This window comes from Dromiciops gliroides, chromosome 4, assembly GCF_019393635.1.
Source record: "Dromiciops gliroides isolate mDroGli1 chromosome 4, mDroGli1.pri, whole genome shotgun sequence".
NCBI lineage: Eukaryota > Metazoa > Chordata > Mammalia > Microbiotheria > Microbiotheriidae > Dromiciops > Dromiciops gliroides.
In genome coordinates, this window is record NC_057864.1 from 11,547,122 (window position 1) to 11,572,556 (window position 25,435).

The following is a 25,435-nucleotide window of genomic DNA, read 5'->3' on the forward strand; positions in this document are numbered from 1 at the left end:
GCTTTTAAGGGGGAAACAAGATAATCTGGAATTAAAAAGAACCTTTGAGAACATACTATCCAAGCCCTTCATTTTACAGATGAAGGAACTGAGGCTCTGATAGTCACGATGATTTTTCTGGAGGCAGTCTGAGTTCAAATCCTGCCTCAGACACTAGCTAGGGAACCTTGGGCAAATCACTTCTACCTCTGTCTGCCTCAGTTTACCCCTCTGTGAAAATGGGAATGACAGTAGCATCCATCTCCCGGAGTTGTTGTAAGGATCAAACAAAATAGACAACAGGTGTAAAATCCTTTGAAAACCTTAAAGTAAACTATAAAGGCTAGCTATTACTACTGCTGCTCCTCAGTGGCCTTGGAGATTCACTTCTAGTTCTCTGATTCAATGAACTAGATGAAAACAAAACTAGAAAACCCAAACAGAACAAATTCTGCCTCCCTTTCCATCCGGGAGGAGTCGGGGTAAGGGTGTCTGGTGTGAGACTCGGGGGATATTCTGTGTGTATGTGTGTGTGGGGGAGAGTCTTCAGGAAAAGAACAAAAGAAAGTGAGCGCCCAGGACGGAGCACTAGAAGGCAGGAGAGCTGGGTTCCAGCCCCACCTCTGGCCCCGATCATTGTGGCATCTCCTAGCTGTTGTAGGAGTCTTAAGAGATAACCACAAGTGACTCTCAGAGGCCACTGAGTTCAATCTTCTCATTTTACATAGGAGGAGACTGAGGCCCAAAGGGAGAAGGAACTTAGCTGTGGCCCCCAGGCAGTAAGTGTCAGTGGCAGGATTGGGCTCTTCTGACTCCAGGATCAGTGTTCCTTGCACTGATCCTTGTTCATTTGTCCTTCGTTTTCTAGGAGGACATCACGGGTGATGACTTGACTTGCTCGTGAATTAGTGAGGCAGGAGATCTGAAAAGCCCCTTCTGTTTGGTGCTAAAAGAAGCAGTCTAAGGGAGCCCTGTTAGGGGGCCCGAGACAAAGGCTGGAACTGCCTCACTCACTGCAGGGTGTGCACGGTGTACAGGTGGGTATCTCTTCCTTTGTCCCAGGTGCAGATCACATTCCCATGCTCTCCAAGTTGGCTACAGGAGAGGTTTTGGGGCTGTTCTGGAGTGACTTTACAAAGAAAAAGCAAAGGGTTAATAAGTACAAGAACCTCTGTATCTTACTGGAATGGTGGTGTAATTAATTTTGGATTAACAATAATATTATCTGATATTGATATAGTGTTTATTATGTGCCAGGCACAGTGCTGAGAACCTTCCAGTTATTGTCTCATTTTATCCTCTCTCAAATCCCTTGTAGACATTATCCAGTTAACATTCAATCCAATAACATGCAATTATTCAGCACCTAAAGGCTCAGCACATGATGTGAGTGAAGGCTCTAGCCATCCTTGTAGCCAATGAAGAACGACACCTGTTCTGTGACCTGTGGCCAGACAACCTAGGAAAAGACCCCAGCGGGAGGGGCCCCTGAGTCCAAGCTGCTCATTTTAGATAGGAAGCCTCTCGAGCTGAGCTTGGTTGGAGGCAGGGATTCTCAGAGAAGGCAAGGACAAGGGAGAGGGGTCCAGGCACCTGCACAGCCCGGGCAAATGAGGCAAATGAACTGTTTCCTGTGAAGCTGGTGAGATGAAAGAGAAACTCACTCACATCTATCACCTCCCTGAACAGTTGAGTCCCCCTCCCGTCCACTTACTTCTCCCTCTTGTTCCTGAGGCATAAACATGTGTGTAAATTATTTTGTTACTCCCTACCCTCACACTAAGAAAACCAGGAAAGCAGCCAGGTGTTCATTAAGCTTCTGCAGGTGCTTCCTTCCTCACGATGGGTAGCAGGTTTGACGGCACAAAGCCACAACCGGTTACAGATCTGCCTGTTAAATACCTCAAGCTATGGGTACAAGCTGTGAGAATGCCTTCCCCCCTCTCTAGCAGGGCACAAGAATAGTGGCCACTGGCCCACAGAAGATTTATGGGAGCATAAACTTAGGGTTGGAAAGGACTTTTGAAGTTATCTAGTGTGGGACCCCACCCCCATTTTAAAGATGAGGAAACTGAGGTCTGAAAAAGGAAAATGACTTGCCTGAAGTCATAGCCACAATTCAGGGGTCTCTTGCCCCAGATGCAGCATTCCTTCCACCCCCCCACCCCCCATTCTCTGTTTCTAGGAAGGGGCTGTACCCATTGTCTTGGGCTTCCTGGACTAAGCCATGTCATGGGTAACCTCTTATTTTGGGTATGTGGATTTGTTCTTTGTATTTCGAGATAACTGGTTACCTTTGTAATCCTCTGTATTTTATCTTATGCACTGAGAAACATTTTTGGAGAAGGAGGGGCGACTTAGGCTTCACCAGACAGCCAGAGGGGTCTGTGGTTTAAAAAAAGGTGAAAGCCATTGGCCCAGGGTGATCAGGCTGTGTAGAAAGAGCCCCACTTCAAATGGAGAGAGCATCAGACATAAAATGCACCTGAAAAGCTAGACAAGTGTAAGACCTCATAGGTAGTGACATAGGATCCTACTAGTGGGCTCTGCGGTTCCCACAGGGGAGCCGAGCCAACAAGTCACTAATCCTCTATTAAGCCTAGAGAGAATGAGGGTCGTTGGTTACAATTCAAAGAACAGCCCAACCACAGGAAGGAGGGGAAAAGTGACTTAAAGACACCGAGTCCCACGAGAACTCTGCTTGCCAAGCCTCAGGCTTACTCAGACTTGTGGTAAGAACACTCAGAAGCCTTCTGTGGGCCGGTGGAACTCCCATGGAACACTCCACTTGGCTGATGACATCATAGCCGGCAGTCATTCAGAAAGAGGTTACATGCTCTCCCCAACAAGGTAGGGGGTCGACTTTACTTCCATGTCGAGAGGAACTGAGGTCCCTGTCAGCCAAACTTTTACTACTATGACGCAGGCATTGTGCTAAGCACTGGGGAGACAAATAGAGGCAAAAGACAACCCCTGCCCTCAAGAAGCTTACAATCTATTGGGGGAGACAACATGCAAACAAATACATACAAACAAGCTATAGACAGAATGATTTGGAAATACGTAAGAGAATTAAGAGGGGTTGGGAAAGGCTTCCTGCAGAAGATGGGGTTTTAGCTGAGGCTTAGAGGAACCCAGTAATTAGAACTGAGAAGGGAGAGTATCTCAGGCCTTGGGGACAGAGAGAATGCCCAGAGCTGAGAGACGGAGGGTCTTGTCAGTGAAACAGTCAGGAGCCTGATGTCATCACATCAGAGAGTACAGGTAGGGAGCTAAATTGTGGGGAAAATCAAACAGGATTTAATATTTGACCCTGGAGGTGATAGGGAGCCCCTGGGATTTATCCAGCGCGGGGGTGTGTGTATGTGACATGATTTGACTTATGCTTTAGGGAAATCACTTTGGGGGCTGTAGTGGGGAGAGACTGGAGTCAGGCGGCTTCGCCCACTATCTATCAGCTCTCTCTGACTGGCTTTTCCTGGAAAAGGACTGTCCAGGTTCAGAGTAATGTCCTTTAACATCTCTTGGGTGTTTGACTTCCACTCCTTCGTTTCCCTCTGGGTGCTAATTTTGCACACGTGCATGAGAGTTCAATCTCACACACACACCCACACACCCCTTTCCAGGAGTCATTTGTCTCTATGGTTACATATACCTGCAGGAGCCCATGACTTGGTCCAGGGAGCCAGCCTACAGGAAGTCCATCATGGTAAACACTAATGGAGAATAGGAGATGGTTGTGTGGATACAGACAAGTACATGAGCAGGAATCCTGGGCTTCCTTTAAGACAGCCCAAACAATAGTGTGTGTGTGTGTGTGTGTGTGTGTGTGTGTGTGTGTGTGTGTGGTGGCACAGGAATGGAAGCTAAGGGAGTGCCCGTCAATCAGGAAATGGCTGAACATATTATGGTCCATAAACCTTATTGGGCTACAAGAAATAGGAAGGAGATGGTTTCAGAGAACCTGGGAAGACTTCAGAACTCTGATCAAGGCAAAGACCAACAATGTCAGAGTCCTGACAGTGAAGCAGGGGGACACAGAGGGAGAGTCTGACCAATGACACAAACATGTTTGGATGCAGCCAATGTGGAAATGTGTTTGGGCTCGCTATGTACAATTGTTAAAAGACTTTGGTTTATCTTGTTTTTCCCTTCTCAATGGGAGGAAGAGATAATATATGCTTGTTAGCTGGAAAACCAATCTAATTTTTAAAAAAAGAAAGGGAAAGGGGCAGCTAGATGGCACAGTAGATAGAGCACCAGCCCTGGAGTCAGGAGGACCTGAGTTCAAATACATTCTCACAGGATTAGTAGCTGTGTGCTCCTGGGCAAGCCACCTGACCTTGATTGTCTTACAAAAAAGAGAAAGAAACAAAAAAGGAAAGAAAGGGGAAAAGTTAAGAACAATGAAGAGACAAACAACAAAGAAGACAGCTCAAGCCTCATCTCCTGAAGAAGGCTTTTGCAGTGCCCACACCTGCTGCTGCTGCTTTCTTGTCCAAGGCCACTTTCTTTTTCTTTTTCTTTTTCTTTTTTTTCCTTGGTGAGGCAGTTGGGATTAAGTGACTTGCCAAGGGTCACACAACTAGTAAGTGTCAAGTGTCTGAAGCTGGATTTGAACTCAGGTCTTCCTGAATCCAGGGTTGGTGCTCTATCCACTGCACCACCTAGCTGCCCCCTAAGGTCACTTTCCATCTACTCTGTCTATCTTGTTTGGCCCCATTTCTGTACATGTCATCTTCTCCATTAGAATTTAAGCTCCAAGGGCAGGGATGGTTTTTTCCCTTTTATTTTATTTATTTATTTTTGCATCCCCACCTCTTAGCACAGTTTCTGGAAAACAGTAAGCACTTAATAAATGCTGGTTGATCAATTTGCCACTGGCAGCCAACCTCAAACAGCTAGAAATACTCCAATGTCTGCTTGGGTGGCAAAGTAGGGACCAGGAAGAACATGGTTGGGATTCTAGAAAGGAGAGAGACAATGTAGCTTCATAGGCTACATGACCCCGAGAAGGAGCTTTCAGTCCGCTTTTAGAGCTGCCAATTTGTACCAGTTCATAGGGCTTCTTCCCTGAGAGTTCCTGACACCAACAAAATCTGGTTCCACCCCTCCCTGCCCCGACCCCCAAAGCTGCAGCAAACCTCACAGCAAAGGCACATAATGGTTATCTAGTGGACCAGGCAGAGAGGCTCATCCGGTCTTAGATTTAGAGCTGAAATGGACCGGAGAGGTTATGTTGTACCATCCGTCCTTGTACAGATGAGGAGACTCAGAGGGATGACTTGTTCCAGCATTAACTAAGTGCCTGATGTGCTTTGGGAACTGTGCTAGGTGCCAGGGATACAAAGCCCCGAAATGCACCAATCAGACCTCTAAGGCTGCGGGGTCATAGGTCAGCTGTCCTGCCTCCACTCACACTCCAGTGACTTCCCAGATCAAGACACCCCCTTCTCTAGTCACACTCCCCTATATATATTGGCTTTCCCTTGGAAAGGAATTCTTAACCTGGGATCCAAGAATGTTTTCTTATATCTAAATCTATTTCTATATCTCTATGGGAATATGTCAGGCTTGAGATTCTAGCATTCCCACTACTGAGATCAATGACAACCTCAGTTATCTGCTATTTCAATCTTTGTCTATCCCAACTGAAGCACCATAAGTCCGTGAAAGCATAAGGTTGAAAAGTCTGCTTACTGCCAACAGAGACATCAGCCCCGCACACTTGACTTTCCATCCAGCTGCCACAGGAGACCTTGCATACAAACACCGTTGTTCCGAGGTGGAGATTGGAGACCTGGATGCTGAGAGAGTGGCTCTTCAGGGAGTTAACCCGAATACGATTCTGGTAGAAGGTTAACTTTTGGAAATCTGAAGTGTGTGAACAGCCTTGTTCGGGCTTCAAAAAGCATGAAATATTGACCGTGGATCCCAACAATATTGTCCGGGCAGGACTCACAGTTACATTTCCCTTCTTGCAAACATCTGCAATGAAAAACATGTGATGTTTGGGGACACTTCCAAGGACAGGTGTTTGGAAAATGGCAGATGTGGTCATTGACAAAGCCTGGTGACATTGCTCCAGTGGAGCCTAGAAGCACCTTGAAGTGTCAATCCCACTTTATTCTCGTTTTTCAATGAAACACAATGAAAACAAATGTATACAAGCAATGGGAATCAGGTTAAATTATAGAGCCTTTGAAAACACTATTAACAATAAACAGTTACTTCAATTGAGAAACAGTAACAATCTTCGTACCCCTAACACATGGCTTATATGTGCCTGGCACATAGTAGGTGCTTACTAAATGCTTGTTGACAGACTACATCATCCCTGACAAGTGACGTCTAGCCATCTGCTTGAAGATTTCCAATGAGCTAAATTATTAGACCTCCCTCTCTGGAATTACATCCATTGCTCCTCATTCTGCTTAGAGGTCAGGCAAAGAACCAAAAAACCAAAACCCCTGTACTTCCTCTTCCCAGTATTTCTACTCAGATGCTTGTTGGGATACAGCTCACATGTTCCCCAGATTCGATTCTCTTGAATAACCATCCCATGATCCTTCAGCTGATTCTTATTGGTAAGTTCTCAAGGCCCTTCAAGGTCTTGGCCACTCTCAGTCTCAAGCTGATCAATATCCACTGTATAGTATGGTGACTAGAACTGGATCCAATTGTTCAGATAAGCTCTGACCAGGGAAGAGGACAATGGGACTCTCATACCTCCATGATCTTAGGGAGGACAGGTATATATACCTCTCCACACAGCTTTGGGCTAAATTATCTTTTTTTGGCTTCCATATCCTATTGCTGACTTATAATGAGCTTCTAGTATACTTGAAAGACTAAGAATTTTTTTTCAGAAGAACCACTGAATAGCTACACCATTCTCTTGCACTAGTGAAGTTTTTGTTTTTAAATACAACTGTAAGATTTTATATTTATCTCTCTTGAGATTTCATTTTTTAGACCTGATTTAATCCTCTAACCTGGTGGTCTCCAAAGCGATGGAGGGGGTGGTGGTAGGCACCCTGGGAGGGCCCTAGCATGACCCCAAGGGGGCTGTGGCTTGTTGCCAACGGCTACTTGATCGAGTAATCAGAGGGTAGGAGATGGGTCTTCTCCCACTGTCCCCAGGGATGGTCAGTCCTGAGGGTCATTTCCAATACAACCATACTTACATTTCATTCATTATAACCCAGCATCCCTCTACTTCACCCTGTCTTGACTACTGTGAAAGCTCCAGACCTTTCTCCCTTTCATTGGCCCCTGAGGGCAGCTGTAACCTAATCCTGACTTGGACACCTACAGAAACAGCAAATGCCCCACTCTATCCAGCAAACCCAACAGAAAGATAGTTGCTGGTAAGTGTGCCTGTAACAGCTTTGTAGCCTGTTTGTCATCCGGTGTGTCTCAGTGATCCTCCTAGCTTTGTGTCATTGGCAAATTCCACTAAGGGCTTTATTCAAGACACTGGTATTGTTGTTGGATTGTTCAGTCATGTCCAACTCTGTGACTCCATTTGGGGCTTTCTTGGCAAAGATACTGGAGTGGTTTGCTGTTTCTTTTTCTAGCTCATTTTACAGGCGAGGAACTGAGGTAGAGTAGTGATTTGCCCAAGGTCACACAGCTAGTAAATGTGTGAGGGTAGATTTGAACTCAGGTCTTTCTGACTTCAGGGCTGACACTCCATCCACTGCATCACCTAGCTATCTCCCAGACACTGACAAAAATGTTACTAAAACAAAAAGAACTAAAAAGTGTTACTAAAAAATAGAACTGGGGGCGGCTAGGTGGCGCAGTGGATAAAGCACCGGCCCTGGATTCAGGAGTTCCTGAGTTCAAATCCAGCCTCAGACACTTGACACTTACTGGCTGTGTGACCCTGGGCAAGTCACTTAACCCCCATTGCCCCGCAAAAAAAAAAAATAGAACTAAAGACAGATTCCTGAGGCACTCTATTGGAGACCCCTATTCAAGATGACATGACTATTCATGACTGCTATTTGACCTGGCCACCCACCCAATTTCAAATCCACCTAAATGTTCTATGGTCTAGCCCCATCTCTCCATCTTGCTCACAAGATGACACTTTGTCAAACACTTTTCTAAAATCTAGGGAAACTATTATCCATGGCATTCTCCTGGTGTTATTTGCTGAATGGTTGGAAAGAGAGGATTACAAATTTAGATTTATAACCATGATTTTAGATTCTAAACTTTGTGATACTATGCAAAGCTTCCACTGGAGAGATTTGTTAAGTTTTACAAGGTTTCTTTGATCTTTATGGTCCAATATAGCCCCAGGGAGAGGTATACAGAAGTGGTCACAAGATCACTGGTTTTGGAACATAAGCAGGCAGAAATACAAAAGTTATAGAAATCAGCAGGTGGACATTGAAAATCCAGTATCTGCCAGGAACCTTCTCTGTGTTCAAGGAAGAGAGTGAAGCAGATAAATGGCTAGAGGCTATGTTTTCCTTCAATTCAATTCAATGATCAATCAATAAGTTGGTATTATGTGCCTTCTATGTAACAAGTGCTATCCGTGGTGGTGGCAATAAATGGACAAAATGAAGTTGTCTTTGCCCTCAAAGATCTTAGATTAAATGGGGAAGAACAATATGCAAATGGATACAGAATGTGTACAAAGCAATAGGATCTGAGATTTCATTGGCAAATATAATACTGAGTGAGGAAAGGAAACTCTCTCTACCAATACAGGTGGGCATCTCTTCTGAAATTTATATTCTTAGAAAGTTGCATGGAGTATTAAGCAATTAAGTGACTTGCCCAGGGTCACACTACCAATATGTATCAGAGACTGGGCTAGAATACAGATCTCTGTGGTTCTGAGCCCAGTTCCCTATTTCTCATAAATAATATAATCTATTCCTCATAAATACTCATAAATGTGATCTCTTCTTCATAAATAAAAAATAATTAGGGGCAGCTAGGTGGCGCAGTGGATAGAGCACCGGCCCTGGATTCAGGAGGACCTGAGTTTAAATCCGGCCTCAGACCCTTGACACTTACTAGCTGTGTGACCCTGGGCAAGTCACTTAACCCCGATTGCCTCACAAAAAAAAAAAATAATTGAGGGAAAAAGTCAAGTCAACCAACATTTAAGCACCTACGATGTGCCAGGCACTATGCTAAGTGCCGGGAATACAAACTAAAGGCAAAAGACAGTCCCTGCCCTTGAGGAGGCTCACAGTCAAAGGGCAAACGACTGTACAAAACCAGATGAAGCTGTCGCAAAAATCAGTGCAGTTTAAAGTCTTCCCCATCTCAAATTATACTAAGATTTTGGGGACAGCCCAACACAGGTGAATTGGAGATACGCAACGGAGGAAAGGCACTAGCAAGCACTGAGGGGTACTGGGATAGATTTCCTATAATAGGTTGGTTTTAGCTGGAAGGAAGCCGAAGAAGCCAGAAGATGGTTAACAAGGAGGGAGTTCTAGGCAGGAGGGACAACCATTAGATATGAAGAGTTGGGAGATGGAGCATCTTGTTTGAGGAACAGCCAGGAGGTTGGTGTCAGTGGATTTCAGAGTATGTATGTTTTGGGGGAGGGGAGGAGGAAGAATAAAGACACCAGAAAGACAGGAAAAAGCTTTAAAAGCCTGAACATTTTGTATTTGCTCCTAGAGACGATAGGGAGCCACTGAAGTTTACTGAGTACCGGCGTGACACGATTTGACTTCTGCTTTAGGAAAATCACTTTGGTGGTTGGATGGAAGATGTACTAGAGGGGAGAGGGGAGACTTGATGCAGGCTGACTCACCAGCAGCTCTTGCCATAGTCAAGGTGTGAGCTGAAGGGTCCGTGTTAGAGGGGTGGTGATGTCAGAGGAAAGAAGGGGGAGAATGTGAGAGACAGTACAAGGATAAAACAGAGAGGCCAGGGGAACAGATTGGATATGGGGTAGGGGTGGAGGTGAGAAAGGGAAATGAAAAGAGGTATTCTTATTTTTATATTTATTAAATCATTACGCTGCCTGTCCTGATGGCTTAGAGAACCTACTGGCTTCCTCAGAACCAAGGAAATCTCTCGGGACAAGCAAGCAAACAAACAAAATATCCAGCATTCTGTCCTCAGTGTAACTAAATTCCCTCAAAGACAAACCATCAGTTGTCCTCACACACTGATTTTATTGGTAAGAATACTCTCTCCCGCTCTACCCGCACCCTATTTTGGTAGCCTGTCTTCAGGAGATGCTATGACCCCAAAAGAGGATTATCACCAAGTAGCCAACTCTCTATAGACAATTAACTTCTCCCAAACTCGAGACCCCAAAGTCAGGTCCTCTGACAATAGCTCCAGTCTGTCTTTTTTTTTTTTTGATTGAATAAGTTTTATTTGTTTTGAAAATCTTGGTTTAACATTTTTTTCCTTCTAATAGAATTTTATTTTTCCAAAATATATGTAAAACAAAATTTTAACATCAATTTTTAAAATCATTATGTTCCAACTTCTCTTCCCCCCTCCATTCCTCCCCCCTCCCCCCAAGAACTCAAGCAATTCAAAATTCCTTAATCTGAAGTTTTGGGTTTTTTTGACTGTTTTCTCTCACAACCAGCTAATATGGGATTTTTTTCCAGTCTGTCTTTGGGTCCAGTTTTTCCAGGTTGGGAGGACAGACCAGCGCCTCTACACAGAGACAAAGAAGCATCAGTGTAGACTCGGCCCTTCGTAGGAAGGACGAGCTGGTCCAGCTCCATCACAGTGCCTGCAGAGGTCTTTCCCACTCCTCCCAGCTGCGCCAGCATTCCCTCTGAGACTACCTTGCATTTATAGATAAGAAATATGCACTTATTTGCATATTGTCTCCCATTAGCTTAGAATATAAGCTTCTTGAGCATAGGGATTGTTTGCCTTTCTTTGTATCCCTGGCACATAACAGGCACTGAATACAAACTAGCAACTACTGGGAGAAATGAATATTTCTCTCTTTTATTTAATAACTAATTAATTATTCTATTAGGACCAAGCTTTTTCCCCTTTCCTACTTCCTCATCCAGGAACCAGCCAGTGTGGGAAGTCTCTCAAAGATTTACCCAGGCCAAGATCTAATCAGACAGTAAAAGAAATTCTAAGCTTGGGCTAACGGTGTGTTCCTGCTCATTGTGTTTGCTCTGACAAGGTCTGGGGAAGGGTTGATTCTCCCTTTTGTCAGATAGGTGATATGGAAATTGATGTCTCCTTTACCAAGATTTGGGTGACTCCAAGACCCTCGCTGTAACATAGCCCCATCTCTCACTGTAATACTCATTTTCTCATTGGTTGTTATCCAATCAGAGTTGATTGCCACCCTTCAGGAATACCTGCTCTTCCAAGGGCATATAAACTGTGAGCCCACCCCCATGAGGAATCTTTGGTCTAACAGAGTTGGCCAATTGAACATCCTTTTATTAAAAAGCATGGCCTTGGGGGCAGCTAGGTGGCACAATGGATAGAGCAACCAGCCCGGGAGTCAGGAGGACCCGAGTTCAAATCCGGCCTCAGACACTTGACGCTTACTAGGTATGTGACCCTGGGCAAGTTACTTAACCCCCATTGCCCCCCCACCCCCCAAAAAAACAACAACAAAACAAACAAAAAAGCATGGCTTTTTTAATAAAATGATTAAATTACCCAGAAACTCCGTCTCTTGGAATTTTTTAATTATCACATTGCATAGGGCTTTAAGGTTTGCAAAATACATATATTTTGTACATATGACACATATTGTATATTATGCATATAATATACAATAGACATAACAAAATATAATACATGTTTTCTCACTTTATTATCACAACTCTGTGACAGAGGCACTGTTATCCTCATTTCACAGATGTGGACCCTGGGGCTGAAAGAGTCAAATGACTAGCTTGTAAGTGTCTCAGGCTGGATTTGAACTTGACCCTAAGTTCAGATTTCTATCCACTATGACTCCTGTTACCTGGTTGACAAGTATTTGAAGGCTTATAACATGAAAGAGGAATTAGGCTTGTTAGGCTCAACCCTAGAAAATCAAATAGGAACAAAGGGTGGAAGGTGAGATCAGAACGAAAATCAGTAAATGGCTACCTGGGAAGGTGTAAGGTGAGGTATAGAAAGGGCATCTTAGTCAGGTGGAGTATGACCCTTGTGGTTCCTCCCAACAACTCAGATTCTGTGGCTTAGTTATTTAAAATACAACCCTCCCAAGAATTCCTATATGGTTCTTCTTGTTGGACAGCTTACCACTTTAGTAAAAAATGGGGTTGTGGAACAACAGAATTAATAAGGGACTTGTCATATATAACTGCAGAGAAATACACACAGAAACATATGATAAAACTCATCAATTTAGATGAATGACTAGAGATTGAATGCAAAAGGGGAATAAATATGAACACACTACTAAGGAATGTATTTAATCAATAAATTATAACTTAGAGCAAGGAGTCTCTGTGTTGTCGGGTTTTTTTTAAACATAATATCCTTACCTATTTCTGCCTTCAATAACATCCATGTGATGAATAATATTAGGGTCACTGAGTAAACTTCAGCCACACATGCCATGAAAGGCACACAGCTCCTGAAGGTGATCCCAAATTCTTTTTCCTCCTTGTAAAAGCAAAACAAAACAAAAATCAATGAATTACATTTAGTTTTTTAGAAAAATAAATATTTGCATGCAATTTTATTTTACTTTATTTTCACTTAATATTTTATTTTTTCCCAATTACATGTAAAGATAGTTTTCAACATTTATTTTTGTAAGACCTATAGATGACTATAGTTATTTACTACCACGTCTTGTGAACCTAGGCTATTCCACTGCTCCAGCACTCTATTTCTTAACCAGTACCAAATAGTTTTGATGGCTGCTGCTTTATATTATGGTTTTAGACTAATGCATTGTTGAAGGAGTTGTGGACTGATCCAAACAGTTCTGGAGAGCAATTTGGAACGATGCCCAAAGGGCTATGGTACTGTGCATACCCTTTGACCCAGTAATACCACTACTATGTCTGTATCCCAAAGAGATCATAGAAAAGGGAAAAGAACCTGCATGTACAAAAATATTTACAGCAACTCTCTTTGTGGTGGTAAAGAATTGGAAATGGAGGGGATGCCCATCAATTGGGGAATGGCTGAACAAGTTGTGGTATAGGAATGTAATGGAATACTATTGTGCTGTAAGAAATGATGAGCAGGCAGATTTCAGAAAAAACCTGGAAAGATTTAAGTGGACTGATGCTGAGTGAATTGAGCAGAACCAGGAGAACATTGTACATAGTAACTGCAACGTTGTGGGATGATCAACTTTGATAGACTTGGCTCTTCTAAGTAGTGCAATGATCCAAGACAATTCCAAAGAATTCATGATGGAAAATGTTCTCCACATTCAGAAAAAAGAACTGTGGATCCTGAATGCAAATTGAATCATACTGTTTCTACTTTTTGGCTGTTTTCCCCCTTTTTTTTGAGGTTTCTCCCTTGTGCTCTGATTTTTCTTTCACAATATGACTAATGCAGAAATATGTTTAATGTGATTGTACATCTTTAACCTATATCAGATTGCTTTCTGTCTTGGGAATGGGGGTGGGAAGGGAGGGAAGGAGAAAAATTTGGAACTAAAAATCTCATGAAAACAAATGTTGAAAACCACCTTTACATGCAACTGGAAAATAATAAAATGCTTTTATGATAAAAAATAATATGGTTTTAGATCCGGTATGGCTAGGCTGCTTTCTTTTGCATTTTCCCTCATTAATTCCTTTGATATTCTTGAACTTTTGTTCTTCTAGTTGAATTTTATGATTTTTATAGCTCTATAAAATGTTTTTGGTAGTTTGATTGGTATGGCACTGAATAAGTAAATTAATTTAAGTAAAATTGTCACTTTTTATTATGTTAGCTCAGCCTACCCATGAGTAATTGATATTCTTCCAATTGCTTAGATCTGATTTTATTTGCGTGAAAAGTATTTTATAATTGTGATCATATAGTTCCTGGTTTGTCTTCGAAGGTAGACTCACAAACATTTTATATTGTCTACAGTTATTTTATTTTTTTACTATCATACTCAACTTGTATTGAAAGAAAAACTTAAACAAGCTACAGTTATTTTAAATGGAATTTTTCTTTTCTATCTCTTGCTGCTGGGCTTTGTTGACAACATATAGAAATGCTGATTATTTCTGTGGGTTTATTTTATATCCTGCAACTTTGATAAAGTTGCTAATTGTTTCCACTAGTTTTTTAGTTGTTTTGCTAGGATTCTCTAAGTATACCATCCCATCATCTGCAAAGACCAATAGTTTTGTTTCCTCCTTGCCTATTCTAATTCCTTCAATTTCTTTTTCTTCTCATTGCTAAAGAGAACTTTTCTAGTACAATATTGGATAATAGTGGTGATAATAGGCATCCTTATTTCACCCCTGATCTTATTGGGAACACATTTAGCTTATCCCCAATACATATAATGTTTGCTAATGATTTTAGATAAATCCTGCTTGTCTTTTTAAGGAAAACTTCATTTGTTCCTATGCTCTCTAGCATTTTAATAGGAATGGGTGCTGTATTTTGTCGAAAGCTTTTTCTGCATCTATTGAGATAATCATATGGTTTCTGTTCGTTTTGCTATTGATGCAGTCAATTGTGTTGATAGTTTTCCTAATATTGAACAAACCCTGCATTCCTGGTATAAATCCCACCTGGTCATAGAGTATTATCCTGGTGATAAATTGCTATAATCTCTTTGCTAATATTGTATTTTAAAATTTTGCATCAATATTCATTAGATAAATTGGTCTATCATTTACTTTCTCTGCTTTAGCTCTTTCTGCTTTAGGTATCAGCACCATAGGGGCAGCTAGGTGGTGTAGTGGATAAAACACTGGCTCTGGAGTCAGGAGGACCTCAGTTCAAATCTCACCTTAAAACACTAGTTTTGTGACCCTGGGGAAAGTCACTTAACCCCAATTGCTTTAAACATCCAGGGCCATTTCCAGTCATCCCAGGTATATCTTGGCACTGGATCCAGATGGCTTTGAAGGAAAAAGTGAGGCTGGTGACTTTGTACAGCCCTCTCTCATTAAATCCGATTTAGTGAAAGTCATGACATCACCCTGATGTCCTCTTTGAGAATGAAGGACAAAAGCCAACAACAATCAGCACCATATTTGTGTCAGAAAAGGAATTTGGTAAAACTACTTCACCTATTTTTCCAAATAGTTTATATAGTGTTGGAATTAATTGCTTTTTAAATGTTTGGTAGAATTCACTTGTAAATCCATATGGCCCTGGAGATTTTTTCTTGAGAATTCATTGATGGCTTGTTCAATTTCTTTTTCTAAAATAGGATTATTTAAGTATTTTATTTCCTCTTCTGTTAACCTGAGAAATTTATATTTTTGTAAATATCCATCCATTTCACTTAAATTATCAGATTTATTGGCATAAAGTTGGGCAAAATAACTCCTAATTATTGTTTTAATTTCCTCAGCATTGGTGGTGAATTCACCCTTTACATTTTTTGGGTTTTGTTGGCAGGGTTGTGGGGCAATGGGGAATAAGTGACTTGCCCAGGGTCACATACCTAGTAAGTGTCAAGTGTCTGAGGCTGGATTTGAACTCAGGTCCTCCTGAATCCAGGGCTGGGCCACCTAGCTGCCCCTACATTTTTGATACTGGTAATTTGGTTTTCTTCTGTCTTTTTAAAAATCAAATTAACCAAAGATTTATCTATTTTATTGGGTTTTTTGCATAGAATTTAAAAAAGATAAATAGTTGCATTTTATGTAGATCCTCCAAATTCAGTAACTTAAGTAGTTTAGGACAGTAAAAAATACCTTTTTGTTATTCACCAAATTTTGTTAGTTTTTTTGGGGGGGCGGGGTGAGGCAATTGGGGTTAAATGACTTGCCCAGGGTCACACAGCTAGTAAGTGTCAAATGTCTGAGGTCGTATTTGAACTCAGGTCCTCCTGAATCCAAGGCCAGTGCTCTATCCACTGTGCCACCTAGCTGCCTCTTTTCGTTAGTTTTTTTTTTTTTTAAGAGTTGTGCCTCAGAAGCTCTTAAAGAGAGAATCACAACATCGGAGACAGAAGGGACCTAAGTGACCCTCGAACCCAATCTCAGGTTTGTAAAAGAAAAGACTTCTCTTCATAACATAGAAAAGAGTGGTCATCCAGCCAGGCTTCCAATGACAAGGAGCCCAGCTCCTCCTGAGGCGGCATTCAGAGAAAATGACAAAAGATATCCGGGCACAGTGTATTAAAATACAGGAGGCAGGGCCAAGAAAAGACCTTAGAACATAAACAGTGAGAGCTGGCGGGGACTTGAGAACCCTGGAAATACTTCACAACATAGAATGTTTGCTCCAGAAGATACCTTAGAACATAGAATGCTAGGAGCCTTAGAATATTGGAACAAACTATGAGCAATAGCAAAAACACAGATTGTAAGAGCAAGGAAAGGCCTTTAGAACCCAGACTGTAGAAACTGGGAGGGACAGTAGAACATAGAATGTAAGAGCAAAGAAGCTAGATGTTCGAGCTAGGATTGTTCTCTCTTTCCTCCCATGTTGCCTAACACTTGTTAAATACAGTTTTTATCTGCCTGTCTCCTACAAATAATAATAATAATAATAATAATAATAATAATAATAATAAAGAGATCAGAGAAATAAATTTTATAACATCTCCTACAATTTGTTTCCATATCCATCCTATGAACAAAACAGATCAGAGAACATAATGTTTCTCCTACAGGAAAAAACAGATCAGAGACAGACAGGAAAAACATAATACCAATTTATTTTTGTCCCAAGAAGGAAGAAACATGATCATGTGGAGACCCCCTCTTAAGAAGGGAGCTTGGGGACTCCCTCTTTCTGAGGGTATATGAGGGGTTTTTTGTTCACTGGTTACAGGTTGTTGTCAGTTTCATTAGCATGATACAAATCAACCCAAAAACAAATACAAGAATGGGTGTAAGGCAAAGCAATTTTAACAATTTCAGTTATAACAAGCATGGAGGAAATATAGAAGCACCATGATAAGATTACAGGATTCCAAAAAGGAGTTTGGCAAGGATGAGGACGCCCAGATGTCCCCATAAGATAGGGACTTACTATCCTGGGGAAAAAAGTCACCAGGTAGGGACTTTTATCTGCTAGCTACCTGCGTTCAGTTTGGAGTTCAGTTGAAGGACAATTTACTCCTATTAACCCAGGGCTTCATAAAAAATACTTTTGGATAATAAGGCACTTCTATCGCATCCAGGTGATCCATACATTCATATTAACAGCCTCCAATTATCCACGTGGATCTCTACTGCTGAATGGCAAGACTCTGCCTTGTTCATTATTATATCACCTCCCATCACCCTCTCTTGACTGAGGGCAGCAAAACTTGAGTCACCAGCAAATATTTGTATTCTTATAACCCCATAGGCATAAACTGGCCCACGTGTTGATATAATGCAGTTCAAATGGAAAATTACAACGACAACAAAACATTCAGAATAAGTCAAGACTCACTGAAATGGTGATCTCTTTGGGATACCCAACAAAGGGATAAATACAAGAAACAAAACCATGAAAGATTTTAGGGTACGCCTGAGGAGCATCCCTAGTGCTATAGATTTAAAGTTGGAAGAGGCTTTGGTGATCAAGTCCAACTCCAGAAGATCTTACTGGTAGAGAAACTGAGGACCACAGAGGTCGAATGATGTGCCGTAGATTCACAGCTGGAAGAGATGTGGGAGGTTATCTCATCCAATCTCCCCACTTTATTGGAAACCAAAGCTCAGAGAAAGGAAGTGTAGAGTAAAGGGAATATTCAAAACCCAGGCCTCTGACTCCAAGTTCAGACCGTGTCCCACTGGACTGCGCCAGGAAAGGTCAGCTGACCTGCTCAAATTCAAACAGATCGAGAAGCAGCGGCAGAGATGAGGTTCCAACCTAGTTTCTTTGACTCTGAGTCTAATAAGCAGCAAAAGACAATAGAATGATTGTCCTGCACACAGTGTGGTGAGGTCAGAACCAACAGTGGAATTCCAGGATTTTGAGCTAGACAGAACCTAGGAGATCAGCCCCATCATTTTATGGACAAAGAAACAAGTCTCAGAGAAGGAAAGTGGCTTGATCCTCACTGATTCTGAACTGTCTTGTTGGTTTCTCCCAGTATTGGTATGGAGCAGATAGGCTCACCCACATGGGCTATATTATTTCACTCTAGAAAGAGATTTTAAATTCAATTCTAAAGTTGCCAATTATCCTAAATGCTCCTCTGAAAAATGTTAAGAAAAGTATATATTTTCTACCCCCTGCAGAATTTTTAGAAAATGGTTTCTAATTTAATTATTTCAGATCAGAAATAGAAGTATTAAAATCTGATCAGGACAGGGTAGTTTGCTCTCACAAACTATCAACAATATCTTGAAAAATATTTCCTGATCATTAATAATCGGAGAAATGCAAATCAAAGCAAGTCTGAGGGACACTCTTGTCAGATCAAATTGGCCAAGATAGAAAAATGCATGTTGACAAGGAGGTGGGAAAGCAGGTCTGCCAGTCATTCACCAGGGGAGTTACCACTTGGCTCAACTCCTTTGGAAAGCAAGAGGGAATAACATAGCTAATGGTGCATGCTGGACAATGTTGATATGGCCTGGTTTGATCAGGCCAAGGCACGCCTTGCAGTTGTTTTGGTTTCCATTTTGGATTATCAACAAACGAGAAATCTTTTCCAAGTTGTTGTTGGTAGTTTGTATTCCTCCCTTAGAGGACGCCTCTGCCCGGGGTCAAACGGCTGGATGTGTGAGAGGCAAGACTTGGAGCTGGGGCTTCCCAAGTGCAAACTGAACTTTCTACCCAACATGCCTTGGCCTTTCCTCATGCCCAGGGAGGAGGCTAAATGAATGTAGAGTGCTTCAAGGCATTAAATAAATTTCAGTTATGATTCAGCAATATCTTACTTCTCATTTTTTGGTTAAGGTCAAGGGAAGGCATGACCTTGCTATTGCTATCAAGAGATCTGTGTGTATGTATGTATGTATGAATGTGCAAGTATCTTTTTGTGTGTATATATGCGTATATGTCTTCATGTATACATGCATGTGTAGATATACTCACAAATATATACCCCTGTGAACAAATATATTTATATACCCATATATTTATCAACATATGTAGATCCACATGATCTTGATCTCACACTTTCTACAAACACATACATATCTGAGCAAATCTACATTATATAACCATGTTTTACACTTTATTCACATATTTCTATATCTAACATATTTTACATAAATATGAAAGGGATTCAGTCTTATTTATATTTCTGACTTGAGAGAGAGATAAAATTTCAAATAATGAAGTTTTAATGCCACCATAGTGTTGGAAAGACTATTTAATATAATTATATAATAATAATGATAGTAACAACAATAATGGCATTCATATAAGGTGGGTTTTTTTGTTTGTTTTTTGTTTTTGGTGAGGCAATTGGGGTTAAGTGACTTGCCTAGGGTCACATAACTAGTAAGTGTTAAGTGTCTGAGGCCGGATTTGAACTCAGGTCCTCCTGACTCCAGGGTTGGTGCTCTATCCACTGCGCCACCTAGCTGCCCCCTCATATAAGGTTTTAAGGTTTGCAAAGTGCAAACCTTAAAACCAAAAGGTGTTTGCCAACACCTTTGGTCTACAAAAATGTGCGATGTAAATAACAACTCTCATTTTATAGGGCTTTATAGTTCAGGGTAATAGAATCACAAATTTAAAGCAGAAAGGAACCCTGAGACCATTTAAATCCGGCCTCCCCATTTTATGAATGAGATAACTGAGGTAGGTACTAGGAGGCTGCCACTTGCCCCAGGTTGTCCGAGGCCCTACCAGTAATAAGTAATTTATGCCATTTTCCTCCCCAAAGCCCTGTGAGGTAGGTAGGGTACAGATCCATATTCCCATTTTACAGATGGGGATCATTAAGCCAAGTCTTCTGCCCAATGGGATCACCCGTGTTATTAAGGACAGAGCCAAGGAGACACAGATCAGTTCTACATTCCAAGCCCTGAATTCTGTCCTCCACCCTCCTCCTGCTTTCTGGTCTAACTTTAAAATCCACTCCCTGGAGATTCTGGGGAACAGATGGGAGTGAAGAAGAGAGGAAGCTTTTCTCTTTACTTGCCTCTGAAATGGCAACCGTCCATTACAGACTTACAACTTCCAAGACGCATGAGATTTGGGGAAGGAAGAATATGTGGCCAATGGGAATTCACAGTTTGTTCTCCTCCCGATCCGTCTGAGGGAAGGTATCCAAACAATGGGTGGGTGGAAGACGTCCACTGAGTGGAGGGTGTCAGACATGGAGATGTTTGGGCTCAGTCTGACTTGGTCTTTTTGAATGATGGGTCCACACAGTCACTCCCCTTGTGAGAAGTTCAGGGCACCTTAAGACTTCAAGTAAATGGGGCATTTTCCAATAAAGTGAAACTTCCCACCAACTATAAACATCCTTCATGCAACTGGCCTTAAAGAGATGACACCAAAATCATACAGTAGCTGCAGACGGGCCAGATGATCAAAGGCAACTTGGCACCATGACTCATCACTCCAACTCAGACGGCTTCCAGACAGTGAGAGATGAAAGGCCACCCCCTGGGGGGGGGACTCCCAGGCCTGGGTAATGAGAGAGTCACCTTCCTCACTTCTGCCAGGTCTGAATCTGGCTCCCCAGCACTGCTCTGAGGTGTATCTCCCTTAAAAAGTCCTAATCTCATGATACTGGAAGCATCCTTGATGCCAGCTGTCACTTTCTCACTCGGTGCTTAACAGATGAATGCATTGTTTTCTACTGGGATACGATTTTTCCTGCTTTGAGCTTTCTGGGCCTCAGTTTTATTCATCTATGAAATAGGAATAATGTCCTCTACTTCCCCACCGATGATCCCCCACCTTCCTGGGCTGTTTTGAGGAACCAGCTTTCTATGACACCTGATCAGATGCTGCTTTTAGTGCTCACTGTGTGCTAGGCACTGATGACACACAGACAAACATGAAAGGGTCCCCTACATTCTCTCAGGGATGATGTGCACATAAATAATTACCCACAAAGGAAAGACTTGTATGTAAATAATGATGGTCCCTTAATGTTTGTTTGTTGGTTGACTGTCACAGCAGACTATTCACGTAAAGTCCCTGGTGCCATATAGTAGCAACTCAAGATTCTCCAGGTGCTTTTCTTAAAGAAATCATGCAGGATTATTATCCCATTTCACAGACATGACAATGAGGTTCAAAGAGCTCAAATGACTAACCCAAAGAAGAAGAGCCTGAAGCAAAAATTCAAAGCAGGTCTGGCTCCAAGTCTAGAGCTCAGAACATTATGAGTCCTGCTGGACTTGGAGTCAGGAAGACCTGGGTTAGAATCTGGTCTTAGAATTTAGTGGCTATGTGACTTTGAATGAGTTTCTCAGCCTCAGTTTCCTCAGCAGCAAAATGCTAATAATAGCACTTATTCCCAAGGATTGTTGTGAGATTCACATGATATAAAATTATAAGGCGATTTGAAAACCCTAGACATATATGTATATGTATACATGTATACACACATATCTGTTGTTGTGCCATACAGCTTTTCAATAGGAGTTGTTCACACTTCCCAGGATTAGGTCCTAGCTCCTGCTTTTCTATTTCTGTACCCCAGGACTGTAGTTAGCCCTGTTGCTGAGAAACCTATTCAAATCAAGCCATATTCACAGGCTGTGCTCAAAATCTTGGCCAACTCCCTGGCAAACACATGCCCTCGGGCATAAGCATGGATGGGGTCATATAAATTCATTCCTTCAACAACTAAACAATCCTCTGGCTGGATCCAGATTCTGTCCTGTGGGTAAAGGGCTAGAAGAACCCCAGAGACCCCAGAGAGAAGGGGGAGCTGCTAATTCTTACTTTGCTTTGTTCTCTCTGAAAAGGAAAATGGTGGAACAAAGATGGACAACAGAGAGGATACTCGAGACACAGTAAGATCCTCACTGCCTTTGATGAAGGTAAGACCCCTGCAGACTGATTCCATCAGGTATAGTGAAAGCTCATGGAAGGCAGGAGGGGGACCACAGACTGGAGAAGCGGATGTGTCCTTATTTTCTAAAAAAGGAAATGAGCAGAACCTGCAAACCATAGGCCAGGGAGCTTAATTTCAGTTTCTAGACAAGATAGTAAGTGCTAGCATTTATCCAACACTTTCCACTCTACAAAGTTGCAGTCCTTGGCACTAGCCCCTCCTCTAAGTGCATCATTTGTATTGGCTGTGGTTTCATGATATGAGGGTGCATCAGTGATCATAAAATGTCAGGAGAGCTGGGGTAACCCTCAGCACCTCAATGGATTCTCTGTAGGGGGTTTACGGGATGGCATAGACAAGAAGCATATTGGGTGAGCAGCCACCACTAGGGTTGCGATGTGGACCCCACTCTTCCCCCCTTAACCCAGTGTTCTAGAGCTCTCCTCTCTCCCATGGTGACACTTCTAGAAGCAGCTGTCTACACTCCTCCCCTCTCCTTCCTCACAACCCATTCACTTCTCTTCCTCTTGCAATCCTCGGACTTCAAACACTCAACTAATGATTGAATCGCCAAATCCAATGGCTCTTTCTCAGTCTTCATCCTTGACCTTTCGGCAGCTCTAGACACCTTGAACCATCCTCCCCTCTGATGCATTCTCTCCTCCCTGTAGTTGTCCCCTGCCCTCCTCCTACCTGCCTGACCTCTGTCTCACTGGCTGCATCTTCCCACCATCCATGACCTCCTCTCTGGGTGGGAGTACACCAGGGGCTCTGTCCCTGGCACTCTTCTCTATCCAAACCTTTAGGGATCTTATGAGTTTCGTATCCAAAAGAGAACTCATTTTCTTCCTTCCAAAAGCTACTGATCTTCCTAACCCCAGGAAGGGGTGTTATCAGACAAAATGCTCTGAGCAAAACCTGAGTGAGGAAAGAGCAGCCAGAAGCACCTGGTCTGGTCTCTTCTGCTCTCTGCTCAAGCTCTTCTGAACTCCACTGTTTCTCCCCCCCCCCCCCCACTCCTTCTTGTTTTCCATTTTCTTCTACCTCAAAGTGACATTAACTTTCTTCTCTTGGCTCCCAAGAGCACCTGACCCACCCCCACCCCCTGCCAGCTTCTTCATTTTTGCCCTCATGACTCCATAAAGAGGTTTCCTTCCTGTCATGAACTACTGCTCCCCCTTTTCCCTTTGGCTTTTCTGTCCCTCTCTTCCACCACCTCCCATCTCCTCCCACATTTCCGCTCTCCCTCATTGCCCTCCCTTCTCCTCCCCTTTTCTGTCTCTCTTGTCACATTCTCTCCCCTCTTTACTGCCTCTTCCGTCCCCTTTCTCTTCTCCCCTCCTCTCTCCTCTCTGCCCTTGATCAAGTTCTCCTCCCCTACTCACCACCCCTTCCTTTCTCTACTTCCCTCCCCTTCTCATCTCCTCTCTCCTCCCCCTTCTCTTCCTGCCCAGTCTCCCTTTCTCCCTCCCACTAGTTGTTATGTGCAGGTGTGACAAACTCTGGCCACCACCTACAACTCTGAAGAAGCTGCCTTGCCTCCCTCCACCCCCACTGCTAAGTGATGCCTTGGGACAATTCTACCTGCAGGCAGAACCTCTGTGGACTAATCTATCTGAATTCACCGCTCAGTGATTAACATCCTCCTACCCAGGCAATCCCTCTTTATCCCAGCGATTCTGGCTCCTGGACGCCATTGTTCAAACCCCTTCCTTTTCTCTCCTCCCCCTCAACTGAACCCTCCCCAAGCTCCCCCTCTAAAGCTGCCCACCTCTTCCCTGGGTTCTCTGGGATGCTTCTCCACAGGTAACAAACCAGGTCTCATTTGTAAACTTTGCCTTTCCGGCTCCTTCCATCTTCTTGAACTCACTGAGTTCCACATCCCTGACACTGCTTCCTGGTTTGCCAGATGCTGCAGCCTGGTCATAGCCACGTGGCGTGTACCTTTCCAACCCTCCTCTTTCATTCTTGGAAGACAGTGATGCGCCATGTCATACAGTCGTGCACCCACACTGGGAGAACACTAGCATCTTGACCCAGGCATAGACAGTATTCTTATCCTTCTGAGAGTGGGAGCTATACAGGACCTCAGAGGTCCCTGAGTCCGACCCTTCATTTATGGAAGAAGAAACGGAGATGCAGAGGGGTGATAGGACCAGAGGCTTAGGCTGGAAGAGACCAGAGAAGACAGCTAGTCCAACCCTCTCATTTAAAAATGAGGAAACTGAGACTCAGGAAGGTTAGTGAACTTGCCCAAGGTTCCACATATAACTAGCGGGAGGATTTGAACTCAGCTCCCTTGATTCTCATCAGCCCTTCAGAGAGGATCCACCCAATGTTCTGGAAACCTTCTTCCAGGCCTTTTAACATTACAATGATATTCTGAAGCCAGAGACAACATGGATTGTTCTGGGAAAAGCAGCTGTAACAGCAATCTGACCCCTCCTTACCCCCAGCACAATACAGCATCCTTTAAACCCCTCCCCCACCATATATATATGTATATATATATATATATGTATGTGTATATGTACATATATGAGTTGTGTTTCTATATATGAGCAAATATATGTATATGTAGATGAGTTTTGTTTACATATGAGTGTATATATATATATGAGTTCATTTATGTATATGTGTGTGTACATTTATAGAGTTTTGTTTAGAGATTGGGGAGCATTTCCCAATACCTCTCCAGATAACTGCAAAATGTCCCCCAGGGATTATGAAATCAAGGTTCTTATCTTGACTGCTCTTTCTCAAGGTGTTTTCATTGAGACCCACAGGTTCAATTTCAGTCTTGCTTTTAAGAACTCCTACCTCCTTTCTGCCTATCACTTCATCCTCAATAGGCTCAAAATTAAGGTGCCTATCTTGATTATCGTCAGTAGGTATTTATTTAGTACTTTGCCAAAGCATAAGGTATAGACTCTAACTATTTAATTTAATTGTAACCCTGTAAAGTAAGTATTGGTTATTTCCTACCTGTCTATGGGGAGTGGGGCAGGGGAGGGGAGATGGAGAGGGCAGAATCTTTTTTTTTTTTCTTTCTTTTTTTTTTTTTTTAGTAAGACAATTGGGGTTAAGTGACTTGCCCAGGGTCACACAGCTAGTAAGTGTTAAGTGTCTGAGGCCGGATTTGAACTCAGGTACTCCTGAATCCAGGGCCGGTGCTCTATCCACTGCGCCATCTAGCTGCCCCCAGAGGGCAGAATCTTTAACTTGACCAAAACAATAGAGAAAATCAGGGACAGTCCAGGATTAGACTGAATTGGAACCAACATGAGAGGTAATGTATAGTACAGCAGAAAGAATATTTACTAGCTGTGTTACCTCGCATAAGTGACTTCATCCTTCCCCGGGCCTCGGTTTCCTCAGCAGTAAAATGAGGTTAGG

The 25,435-nt window shown here is 42.6% G+C and overlaps 1 protein-coding gene across 1 annotated transcript in view; it reads right to left on the reverse strand.

The window, feature by feature from the left end:
• The window catches only part of IL12RB2 (interleukin 12 receptor subunit beta 2), a 93,137-nt gene that overhangs the window by 62,448 nt on the left and 5,254 nt on the right, over nucleotides 1-25,435 (reverse strand). The window contains exons 2-4 of the mRNA XM_044005181.1: nucleotides 12,465-12,585; nucleotides 5,680-5,967; nucleotides 994-1,108 (exon numbers count right to left, since the gene is read on the reverse strand). Coding sequence (XP_043861116.1) covers nucleotides 994-1,108; nucleotides 5,680-5,967; nucleotides 12,465-12,540 — 479 coding nt within the window. The 5' untranslated portion in view covers nucleotides 12,541-12,585. The remainder of the gene's footprint in view (nucleotides 1-993; nucleotides 1,109-5,679; nucleotides 5,968-12,464; nucleotides 12,586-25,435) is intronic.